The 12,394-nt window shown below is 45.9% G+C and overlaps 1 protein-coding gene and 1 pseudogene across 1 annotated transcript; one reads left to right on the forward strand and one right to left on the reverse strand.

The window, feature by feature from the left end:
* The first annotated feature begins 78 nt into the window (after window positions 1-78).
* LOC139003864 (tubulin polyglutamylase complex subunit 2 pseudogene) lies at window positions 79-981 on the forward strand (annotated as a pseudogene).
* A 4,354-nt stretch (window positions 982-5,335) lies between these two features.
* Window positions 5,336-6,660, reverse strand: RNASE1 (ribonuclease A family member 1, pancreatic). Its single transcript, XM_070406264.1, has 2 exons — window positions 6,572-6,660; window positions 5,336-5,904 (listed from the first exon to the last, which is right to left on the reverse strand). Exon 2 carries the CDS (start codon window positions 5,873-5,875, stop codon window positions 5,408-5,410), a length of 468 nt encoding a protein of 155 aa, XP_070262365.1. The 5' UTR covers window positions 5,876-5,904; window positions 6,572-6,660; the 3' UTR covers window positions 5,336-5,407.
* Window positions 6,661-12,394: the final 5,734 nt, after the last annotated feature.

The raw sequence follows: 12,394 nt of genomic DNA on the forward strand, positions 1-12,394 counted from the left end.
CCGGCCCTGTGGCTACCGGCTCGATGGCCCGGCCCCCCCAACCCCCCCCTGCCGGATCGTGCACACGAGCCGGGCTCGAGAGCCATGGAGGAGCCGCAGCCCAGGCCCAGCCCGCAGGCTCCTGCAAGCCGCACCTGGAGAAGCTGACCCTGGGGGTCACCCGCATCCTGGAATCATCCCCAGGTGTGACAGAGGTGACCATCATAGAAAAGGCACCTGCTGAACATCATATGATTTCTTCATGGGAACAAAAAAATAACTGTGCTGCCTGAGGATGTCAAGAATTTTTACCTGGTGACCAATGGCTTCCACATGACATGGAGTGTGAAGCTGGATGAGCACACCATCCCATTGGGCAACATGGCAATTAATAGTATCACAAAACTGACTCAACTCAGCCAGTCTTCCATGCACTCACTTCCTAATGCACCAACTCTGGCTGACCTGGAGGACAATACACAAAAAGCCATTGAGAACCAGCCAGAGAAGCCCCACTTTGACTCTCACACTGTGATATTTGAGTTGGACCTTTGCAACAGGAATGGGAAGGTTTGCCTCATCCACAAAAAAGGGAAACCAGCATTAGCACAAGACACTGAGATCTGGTTCCTGGACAGAGCACTGTACTGGCATTTCCTCACAGATACCTTTACTGCCTATTACCGCCTGCTCCTCATGCACCTGGGCCTGCTCCAGTGGCATTACGCCTTCACCAGCTATGGCATCAGCCCACAGGCCAAGCAATGGTTCAACATGTATAAGCCCATCACCTACAACATGAGCCTGCTCACTGAAGAGACTGAATCCTTTGTGAACAAGCTGGATCCCAGCAAAGTGTTCAAGAGCAAGAACAAGATCTTAATCCCCAAAAAGAAAGAGCCTGTTCCATCTGCAGGCAGCCAGAAAGGGCCCTTGGGCCCTCCTTCCACCCTCTCCACCCCTAAATCCTCCTCTGGCTCTGGAAACCCTGTGTGGAAATGAGTCTTCCTCCCCTGCCCCCAGCTCCCTGCGACCCCACAGTGATGATTTCCATGCACAGATGCCCAGGGGGGCCCAAGCCTGAGGGTTTCCTCCCATCTGAGTGACCAAACCCTAGGCCTCTTACTCCCATGAATTAGCCAGGAGTTGGAAGGGCATACTCAGGTCTCCCCGAGAGTCCTCCTCTCATGCCACCCCTACCTCCAGAAGCTGTGTAAAATTTTAGATCTTGTTTAAAGTAGCCAAATAGATCTGTTCAGAGGTTCCTCTCTTCCCAGCAGCAGCCCCCCAGCAGTAACTGAGGAGTGCCCCAAAGAAGCCGCTAGTTTAGAACCACGATGTTATGTTGGTAGCGACTAATCACATGTTGCTATTTAAATCTAAGTTATACTACAAATCCATGTCCTTATAACGTATCTTGCATTATAGCCACACTGAATATTCATGTGGCTAGTGGATTCCACATGTACAGCGCAGAGATACTGGGACATTTCTATCACCACAGAAAATTCTATTGGATGGCACCCCATTAGAATCTTGCCACTGTTCTTCCTCAGTTCAATTAATATTTGTTAGAGAATGTTAATACCTTAATTTGATGATTATAATGTTCCATGGACACTCTTGAAAATATAATTATATGTTCTTTATATCCACAAATCTGCATTTTTTTCCAGTTTTTTTTAAATAAAGTTTCTTGCTTCCAAAAATAAATTCAACTAAAAGACAAAATGGACATCATCCAGAACCACAGGAAGGCTGGCTGAGTGAAAATTCTACAACTAGAAGGAAAGAGAAAAGCACACTGAGACTTAGAGGAGGTGCAGAAGTAAAGGGCAGAGGTATGGAGACGTGCATGGAAAGAGCTGGTAACTGAGGACACGGTTGTCTTTTTCAATCGGGAAGGAGGCACAAGCTCCTGACTGCTCTGAACTCCAGTTCTGGGTGAGTCTCTGGGGACCCAGACTCATACAGGCAGAAACTGGACTGTCTGGCATTGGGCAGAACTCCAGGGTGGCTTTCTCTCAGAGGTACTTGCAGAGATTACCGCGGGACACTGAGACCCCGGGCTTCTTAAGGCAAGGCTGAAGATCATCCATAGCTATTTGCTCCACCCTGTTGATTCCCTGAAACCCCCACCCCACCCAAGCTGTGCACAGAGGCTCTTGCATATGAATGACCTATTCCTTTGCAATCTAAAATTACCTAACAAACTGCAGCTGGGTCAGAGAGACCCACAACATCCAAAAGAAGGCCCAAGGCCCCACAGCAGCTTGCCTTGCTTTATAGCTGGGCCTCATCTGGGCACCTCCAAACCCCAAACAAAGAAGAGGAATCTGCAGATCTCTCCATAGCTCCTGCTGGGTAGCCTCAGGCAGAGGCTAAATTACCACCTCCTTAGAGATCCAAGAGCCAGTGTACCCAGTGGTCAGAGTGGGACCATCAAGATTATAACTCCTCAGATCCAAAAGGGTCACACCCAGGGGGAAGACTCAGTGACCACCAAAGCCCCACTGAAGCAAGTCTTGCCCCAGAAGGGTGTCTCCAGCACAGAAGTTCTCCCACTGTAGACACAGCTGATTCTCATAGCCAATTGGCCTGGAGGTCAATTCCTCCCAGTGATACCTACAACAATAAGACTTAACTACAACAAGACTGTGTACAAAGCCCACAAAGGGGTGCACCAAGAGTATCCACCTCAGGTAATTGGGGAGGCTGAGCCACTTTGCCTTATAGGACACCTAGCACAGAAAGCCACTCTATCAACACAGGGAAGCAGCCAAAATGCGGAAATAAAGAAACAGGTCACAGATGACAGAAATGAAAGAAAGCAAACTACTGGATATAGAGTTAAAAGAGAGCCTAAGTAGCCATTACAGAAGAACTGCTCTGAACATCTTATTTTTCTTTATCTTACAAGCTGAACCAAACCACCATAATTCCAAGAAGGCCAAGACTATCCTATTTGTAAAGACTGGTGAAATTAGACTTTGAGAATGACCAGATTGCTATCCAACAAATTAAATACAATTTCAGGTGAATCTCAAGCCAACCCATGAAGGACAAATCTAACCCTACCTCATCTAGCACCAATAAACTTCTTTAATACAACTTACCTCATCTTTCTCCCTTTTTCCCATAAAAACTTGAGCCCCTATAAAGGGAGAACACTATTTGAGTTTCTGCCTGAATTTATTCTCCCGAATTGCAATTCCTTTGGATCTTAAAAAAAATGCTTATTGCTTCTCATTTTTGCTTTCTATTTTTTCAATTAATACCCAGAAAGTACAAGGACCCAGAAACCAGCTCTGGTGATGTACAGATACAAATGCAGCAGAACACCAAGTAAGCATTCTTAGAATCTCCACTAAAATGTTAGCACTGGCAGGAAGAAAACTGATGAGTTTTAAGCTTAAGAAGAAGAGTGAGATAAACTTAAGAAAAATTATATCTAAAGGAAACAAATCTAAAAAATTAAAGTTTCCTTTCTCTCCCTTCACCCTCCACCCTCCTGCATCCTCACCGCTGGTAAGGAGTGAGACTCCCATTACCCCAGAAATGTAGGAATGTCTGGCGGCTCTAAACTACAGACCCTCCTACTTATACAGAAGTTCCCAGGGCTAAGAATTCAGTTTACAGAAGAAATATAGCCACTTCCATCATTTTTAAATGTAGTATATAAAGACAATAACAGAAGTAGTTAAACTGGATGGAAGTAGGGCCTTCCTCTCCCTATGACCTTGTCTAGAGTCAGATACAGCTGTAAAACAAAGGGACAAATAAAATGACTAAGTGATGACAGAAGCTGAGTCTGTCCAAGAAATGTAAGGAAGCTTTGCCAAGAACTAAACAGACCCACAGGCCAAGTACCCTGGGAATCTGTGAGAGCCGCCAGCTCAGGCAGAGCCACAAGTCCACAGCATGTAGTGAAGCAGGAAGACTCGGAATTTTTTTCTTGAGTTGACTCTGGTGGCAGAAAGGATGACTGGGAAGCAAGGAAACATACTCCCAGCTGTGCCACAAACTAGCAGCAGCCCTGAGCAAGCCACTTAACCTTTCTGAGATTCAGGTTGCTCCTCTATAGAAAGCAGGGGTTACATTAGGACAGAGGTGCCATGTACATCCTTACTCCTCTCAAGCCTTCTGTAGAGGCTACTGTGAAACTACATCATTGTTTAGAAGTTCTTCTACAGCAGTTGAATGAAAGTTTGTACACAAGTTGAAATCTACTTTTTTTCCTTCTAAAATCCCTTCTAGCTCCTAAACAGACAGTTCCAATTTTCCAAGTAAGAGATGGTCATTTTCTAATTTAGTAATAGCTCGCTCAAACAGAAAGAAAAAAGAAAGAGAAGAGAAAAGAAAATTTAGTATTATAATTTCATACCCTCCTCCCCCTCCCCACTCTGAAGCTGGGCAGGGTCTTCCTGATGTCACACTGTCCTTCCTTCTGTGTCAGAGATTTTAGTAGGTTCACCCAGCATGAGTGTCCTCTGCAGCACCCTTCTATCTAACCAGCCCACACTTGTTAGTACATGCAGACCCAGGGAAAGGTCCCAGGACTAAAAACCTACTTCACTAAGGGGAGGGCACGGAAAGACCAATGAAAGAGGCTGGTCACTCCAGTCTGGTAATTAATAGAATTCACTAAGGGAAACTTACATACAAGGCCCATCTTGGGTGGCTGTGAGATAGAATGGATCCCTGGGACACCTGGCAGGTGCCAATGAATTTACTTAGGCTAAAAGGGGTGGGGAGTAATCTGGGATAATAATATGTGAATGCTACGAGGTACAAAAATCACTTTACATGTTTGACAAGATCAGGACAATAGCCTATTTCGGGAAGGAACAAGTCACTGGAGGCAGGGGAGGAGTCAGAATGAACATCAATTATGATCTGACAGTCTCTAAGGGGGATTTATGGGAAGCAATCTCTGTTCTGGGCCAGGTCCAGCTCACAGGACAGGAATCATATCATGGAATAGTCTTTCCTCCACACTTAAAATTTTATGTTTGGCATCAAGGAATCTACTTGAAAAGGGATTATCTCCAAAAAGAATTCTCTAAAAGCCAAGAGTCAGAGAGGAGGCATTTAATGATTCTACTTGCTGCTCACCAAAGTTAACCAGATTTACAGTTCTCACCTTCTGGCAGGAAAGCAATCACATTAACAGTAACCTGAATGGAGACAGCTTCAGGAAGCCAGGTAGTTGCAACTGAGTTTTATTGAAAGAAGCAGTAAAATGGTTCACATAGGACCCACCTCACAACCCACCCCTCACCCTCAAACCATGCAGGACCAAGTCTCAGGCCAGGGAAACACTTTAGTGTTGGATAGGAGTCCTAACTTGAGTCATTTCCCTCAGTGCTAGCAAGGAGGAAGGGGAGACAGGTGACCCGATGAGGTGGGGCATCTCACTGCTCTGGTCTCAGGTGGAGACCTCTACTGAAGCATGAAAGTGGACGGGCACATACGGGTTTCCCCCACAGACCACGATGATGTGCCTCTCTTTGTGGCTGGTCTCGTAGTCACAGAAGGGGTACTCAGAGTTGCTCTTCACACGACAGTCCGTGATCTTCATGCTGGAGCTGCTCTTGTGGCAGTTGGGCTTCCCATTCTTGCAGATGATGTTTCCCTGGAGGCAAATGGCCTGGACATCTACCAGAGGCTCATGAATGAAGGTGTTCACTGGCTTGCACCGTCTCTCTGTCATAAGCTGGTGCCTCATCATTTGGTTGCAGTAGTTGGAATTGCTGCTGGGGCCATCTGGGTCCATGTGTTGCCGCTGGAACATCATGGCTGGTGATTCCTTGCCCAGGGAAGGCTGGACCCACCCCAGCACTAACAGCACCAGGACTAGCAGTGGGAACAGGATGAGGGACTTCTCCTGAGCCATGGTGGCCTCAGTCCCCTGGAGGAGCCTAGCCAGTGAAGGGAGAGAGGAGGAAAAACATCACGTTAGAAGAGAACCCCAGGTGCCACCTGTGATCTCCCTGGCTTACAGTCTCCCTTCAGGTCAGCCAGAAAGACACCCTTCTTCCTGCAAGATTTTCCAAGTGATACAACACATGTACACACCTCCAAAGAATTTGACCCCTGCTAGTGACAGGGAGCCGGGTCTTCCCTTCGGGGTGTGACCTCCAAAGTGACCTAAAATCTCAGGGGTCCTGTTTTTGAATACTGGAGGGTTTTTATCTGAAATACAGTTGTACTCAGTGTTCTAGTGGGTCAATAGAAGATATTTTTGTCTAAATCATGAGCCAAATTGTATCGCAGTTACTGCCATGACATACAGGGTCATGGCGGAAAGAGCTCGTTGTTCTACAACACTAGGGAAACTCAACCCAGTGCCTGGCACTGGCATCATAAAGGGATGCCATTGTATTCCAAAGAGAGATGCTTGCCCACGTGGGGCTGCTCCTTCTCCAGACCTATGTGTTCTCTGCATCCAGAATGCTTGCTCCCATCCCAGCCCTGTCCCCAGCTACATTTGCTTAGCCCAATCTTAGTGTTTAGCCTTGCCCACACTCCCTCTCTCCTCTCCAAACCTTAAGCAGAAGCTCCTCCTAAGACCACCTCTTGGGCCCCCTACCTGGGACTCTAGCTTGGATTTCAGGCAAGAGCAAGTGGAAGGCCAGTTTCTGCAGTCACAGGATCCCTGGGGAGTGGAGTTTATGTAGATTACAAAGGGGCTTGGCTTCCAAGGTGAAAAGGGTGGGAGGAGCATTTGAGTTTCAGTCCAGAGGAAAACAAAGGCACCCTGAGGATGGTGGGAATGGCCCAAGCTCTCTTCTTTTCAAAATTGCTAGGGGGAATGAGTCTGCCTATAGGGGCCTTTCTTGCCATGCGAATCTCATCTCTCTGCTGGTTCACAGGGGTAGCAGGGAAAGCCACTAAGACCCTGATGCTCAAACCCCAACCAAGTTTTTATATTTCTCTGGGGACCATTTCACCAAATAGTCTTTGGAGATTAGCAAATAGCACATAATATGTAATCAAGGGAGAGGGAGGAAAAAGGAGGTCCTCTCTCTTCCCAGGAGTCTGGGTTTGACCAGAAATTTCCTAACAGCAGCTCTCCTGGGGGAAGTGGGAGAGGTATACAGCTGTCTCTAGCTGTCTGGCTTCCCAGATCTGGAGAAGGAGGGTAGAGTGCCTGAACAGTTTGGGTAAGAAGGAAGACTCTACATCAAGCATGTCAAACTCAAAGGCTAACACAGGCCAAATAAACAAGGTTTAAATTTATGTGGGCTGCAAAAGAACAAAAGCTTTAATGTTTATAGAAATGTAGGTTTATTGTAATAGAGACATGCTGAATACAAAGGGCTGAAATAAATGAGTAATCATTAACATAAAGTAATAGAACATTTTAATAAAAATTCGTATTTTTTCTTGAACATTAACTTACCAGACACTGAATAACTGCACAAATTAATAAGCGTAACACAAATAAACCTATTTTTCTTGTTCTCTGAAAGCAAAAGATTTCCTGTTACACACACCAAACAAGTCAGTCCAAAACTAATGACAGGAAATCAGCTGCTAAAATATTCTCTGCTAATATTAATGGAGAGAAATGGTGTGCCTTCGAGTAAGGCACATAAGGGAAATGAATGCAACATGATGATAGCAATGAGTCATTAGTGAACGTTGTAGTTCATTATTAATAACTAGAGGCCCGGTGCATAAAAATTTGTGCACTCGGTGGTAGGGTCCCTCAGCCTGGCCTGTGCCCAGTCACAGTCCAGGACCCCTTGGGGGATGTCCACCTGTTGACTTAGGCCCACTCCCTGGGGGATCAGGCCTAACCTTGCAGTCAGACATCCTTCTGGCAGCCAGGGAGCCCTCGGGGGATGTCCAACTAAAGGCTTAGGTCCCCAACGGATCAGGTCTAAACCGTTAGTTGGACATTCTTAGTGCTGCCACGGAGTTGGGAGAGGCTCCTGCCACCACCACTGCGCTGGCCAGCCATGAGCCAGCTTTTGGCTGAGTGGCACTCCCCATATGGGTCTTCTTGGTCCCGCCCTGCCTTGCCTTTTTTTCTTTTCTAAGACATTTCACTTTATTTAAAAGAAGCCAATATACAGGATATAAAGGGTATGATATTTACAACAGTACAGTAAACAGGTTGGTTTCCCAGTAGGATCAGTAGTCTTTCAGTAAATATAAACCCCCCTTCCCCTTGATGCTATACCCAGCTGGCAGACAAACAGCAACAGTGGGGTGGGATGGGACTGAAGGATAGAAAGTCTCCCTGAAGGGATTAAAAATCACGTAGATGCTAAAATGTCCACAAAGTGGTCTCGGGGGTGAGGGGTGCCTCTGCCTCATTCCTTTGAGGGCTTGGCAGCAGGAATGTTGTGGGATTTGCCCCAACTAACACACGGCCCACCCTGAGCCTGTAAATCTTCCACCCATGGAATATTCCTTCCTGAGAGAATCAGCCCTAATCCCTCAGCCAGGGCCTGGAGGAGCAGCCCAGGCCTTGGGCACAGCCAGGACTGTGGACATTTCATGGCCTTTCCACTCCCACTCCAGCTGCCTCACAACTCTGCACTGCTCCCCTCGCCCACCTCCCCCACCACCCCATCAGGACCCATGCATAGGAGGGGACACTGGTTTTCCCATGCCCATTGGAAACTGGCTGTTTCTGTTTTCTGGAATAAAAAGGTTCCTGTGAGTCGGGTAAGCTCTCTGCTTGGCAAGAAGTTCTGAAACAGAGCCACTGACCACACCCACCTCCTCTGGGCATGGAGCAGCTTGGGCCCTTGGAGCTCATCTCTCCGGCAGAACTGAAGGGAAGACTGTGTATACCCTTCTGTCCCTCACCCTTCACATGCCCAGAACCATCAGTGTCACACTTCCTAATTCCTATCACTGTATTTCATTAGTTCCATACTGTTTTACTAATCCTGAATTTAAACAGATTGGTTCAAAAAGAGATCATTCTATTTTTAAAGTAGTTAGTGATGTACCTGTGAGTTTTGCATGGACGAACTAAGCACATGACCCTTTCTTGTATGTCAGAACCTGCACACACATGTAAAAACAGGGCCCGTTTTTCACAGATGTGAAACCACTGTTTATTTGTAATAAATAATTACACAATCAAAAAAAAAAGAAATGGCTTCCATGTGTTCTGGGTTCCTCCCTGCCTCGCCTTCTGGGACATAATCGGTCCCCTGCGGCCAAGCAGTACGGCTTCCACGTGTCCTGGGTCCCTCCCTGCCTCGCCAGGATGCAATCAGGTCCCCCAAGGCCAGGCAGGAGCCTTGAGAAATATCAAAATTCCCTCTATGCTTTAGATTTATTATTTATTCTAGGAAAACTATTTCCATGGATTTCCATTGAACATACGGACTTCCTTTTAGATTGTCCTGTCTTTCATTAAAATAATTTCTAAACCACTCAGTGTGTCCCACTTTCCGTTTAACACTTAGATATGGGTTTTTGGAAAGAACACAGGTCGCCAGCTCCATGAAGTAGTGAACTGGTCTTTGTGTTGGAAAATCCTTAAGGTATTTATCCAGAAGTTATGTTCATTAAATTCCAAACCATCGTCAAAACCTGCTTCGTTGTTAACTGGGAACTCCCACAGTTTCCCCTCTTTCGTCCACTGGATCATCTTTCAAAAACCATTCCGAAAGGGCATTCATTCACTGCAAATAACTCCCTAGAAATTCCACATCCCAACGTGAAGGTGCTGTTTTTGTTTCAGGTGCCTCTTCAGTAACTGTTTTAACATCAGAAACATTAAGTTTCTTCTCCTTGAATATATTTTCCCTAAAACAGCTGACAGACTCACTGACTCTGAACTGCAGAGACATTCGGGGAGGAACTGGCTTCAGGGTGAGGGCTGTCCATGCTCTGGATTGAGACTCTCAGTCCAAATTGTAGTTTAGCACCTTAAGAGCTGGGCAAGTTACAGAACTTGATTTATTTCCCTTTGTGAGAATAAGCAATCATCTTTTCTGTCAAAGAACGGTTTAGGCAGTCGCCATGTTGGTTGCATGATTTGCAGCTCCCCTGGGCACCGCCATCTTGAATAGCAAAGGCCAACCCCTCCCTTTGAATTAGCCAATTACAAAAGACTGTGAGCCTGAGCTCCAATCAAGAGTGAGGGACAGGTCGTGTGCATCAGGATTAAAAAACTAGGCAGACGCCTACTCAGTGTACCTGTGCTTGCAGTCCATGTGTGTGCGTGCCCTCCTGCAGGAGTAAAGATATTTGCCTAGCTGCCTGTCTCTGTGTTCTACCAGTATGCTTTGTGTTCTACCAGGACCCCTGAATTTGGGGCCTTGCCTTATTTCTAACACCTGTTCCTCAGTTTCCTGGTCTCTAAAATGGGGATAACAATATGTACCATTTAGATTTGTTATTACACTGAAATAAGGTCAGATGTGCAAAGTGCTTCAAGTAGTTCTTAGAAAGTATCTATCAATGGTAGGTCAGTGATTGTTCATAGGGACTGGTGTTGAGATTCTGTGCAAAGGAAACTTTAAATAACATTAGGTGATCTCTGAATTGCTTTTTACAGGGGGTGGCGTCAAGTAATAGGCAGACCTCGGTTTTGCTAAAAACCTGAACTTAAAATAGCAGGCAGTTTTGAAATCCTGGAGAGAGGAGGAAAGAGGTAGAGGAGAGAAGAAAGGGACCTTGGTAGAAAGAATAGAATTCTTTTAAATGAGGTTTTAAAATTGTTTTGCCCATGATATCCAAGACATTTTTAATCAAATCAACTCTTATTATCATGAGTGGTGTTAAGAGGAAAAGTTTTCCATTCATTTAGGTTCCTGTTTCAGGGCATGGGAATTAACTGATAAAAGCTAGATTAACCGCAGAGACTAGACAAAGTTTATTCATGTGCATATGAAGCGCAAAAGGGTGGAAAGAGGATGAACTGGAGTGCTCAAGGCAGGCTCCCAAGACCACAGGACATTATGAAGCCACATCAGAGACTGGCCCGATCCCAGGTGCAGGAGGGAAAGTGAAGGGAAGTACATTTTTGCCCCTTCCATAGATGCCTGGAAATTAATCTCTGAGCTCCTCCTAGAGCCAAGGACAAAGGGTAAAATGCTTTCAAGGCTGTACAAGTTATCATTCCTGTTGATGATTCCCATTTTATAAGACTTCTCATTTCTCTTTCCAAGCCCATTTCACTTCCATCCATCCAACAGTGTGAACTGGGAAAGAAAGGGGTTCCAACATCTGAGCCCTTGTTTGAGGCCAACCAGGTACAGGTTGCACTTTCCCAGAGGATTGCTCTGACCTGTGTGTGAGGCCACCAGGTGCAGTCAACAGCCTGGTCTCTAGAACACACAGAGAAGGGCCCTGTCTCCTCCCTCTCACTCTATGCCTCCCAACACTCAGTTTTCCTCAGCCCCAAGGACAGAGTGCATCTTCCCTATGTCCTTTCCCACCCCGAGTGCCAGCCCTGGATATTGCTCAAGGTGTCTGAGGGAAGACAGAGACTTGGGAAAAGACCTAATTACCTTTCAGGATAGGTAATTCAGTGGTCTCCTTGATTCTACCCATTTTAGCAGAGCCTCCCTTCCCTTGTAGGACCAGCACCAGTAACTCCATTCCTTATTTAAGGGTAACCCACTTGTGCAAGCTGTTCTGATAGCTTATCACAGTGGCATTAATCATCGAACAGGATTTCTGAGTGAAAGAAAAAGAGCTGATGCCCTGGCCTGATGGTTCGGTTGGTTGGAGCATCATCCTGGGCACCAAAAGGTTGCAGGTTCAATGCCTGGTCAGGGCACATACTGAGGTTGTGGGTTCAATACCTGGTTGGGGTGTATGTTGGGAGAGGGAGATGGAGGAAATGACCAATGGATGTTACTCTCTCACATTAATGTTTCTCTCTCTCTTTCTCTCCTTTCTCTCTCTCTCAAAAAAAATCAATAAACATATTTTCAGGTAAGGAAAGAAAGAAACAACTGATAAGAGAGGAAAGCAGAACACCCAAGGGAGCTAAGAGTCTGAACTCTGCAGTCTCCACCAGAGACACAGACTTTGTCATCTCCTGAGGAGAGCTAAGCAATTAATTCAAGGACTTTGTTTTAGATCCAAGTGCTGAGAATTCTCTCCGCAAAAGCAGCCTCTACAGTTGTAATACAAACCAGACCTTGATAAGAGCTTGGAACAGGTGAAGACCGGGTTATCAGAAAGCAATGGGAGAAAAAGGGTTGAGTGGGGGAAATCAGGGAAGGTTTCAGAGCAAAGGTTACCTTCAGGACAACTTTTAAGGATAAATAGGTGTTTTGTTTTTTTATTAGGAGTAGAGGAAGGGCAATTTAGATTTTTAAAAAATGATAAAAGTCCACAAAGAGAAATAGATGCTCCTGGTAGAGCACTGTGTATTTAGAAAATAACAAATTCCTCCACATGACTGGGAGGAGGTGAGGGATGGCAC

The sequence above is a fragment of the Myotis yumanensis genome, unplaced genomic scaffold (genome assembly GCF_028538775.1).
Source record: "Myotis yumanensis isolate MYYU_CA2020_CCGP unplaced genomic scaffold, mMyoYum1.0.hap1 SCAF_1, whole genome shotgun sequence".
In the NCBI taxonomy this organism is placed as follows: domain Eukaryota; kingdom Metazoa; phylum Chordata; class Mammalia; order Chiroptera; family Vespertilionidae; genus Myotis; species Myotis yumanensis.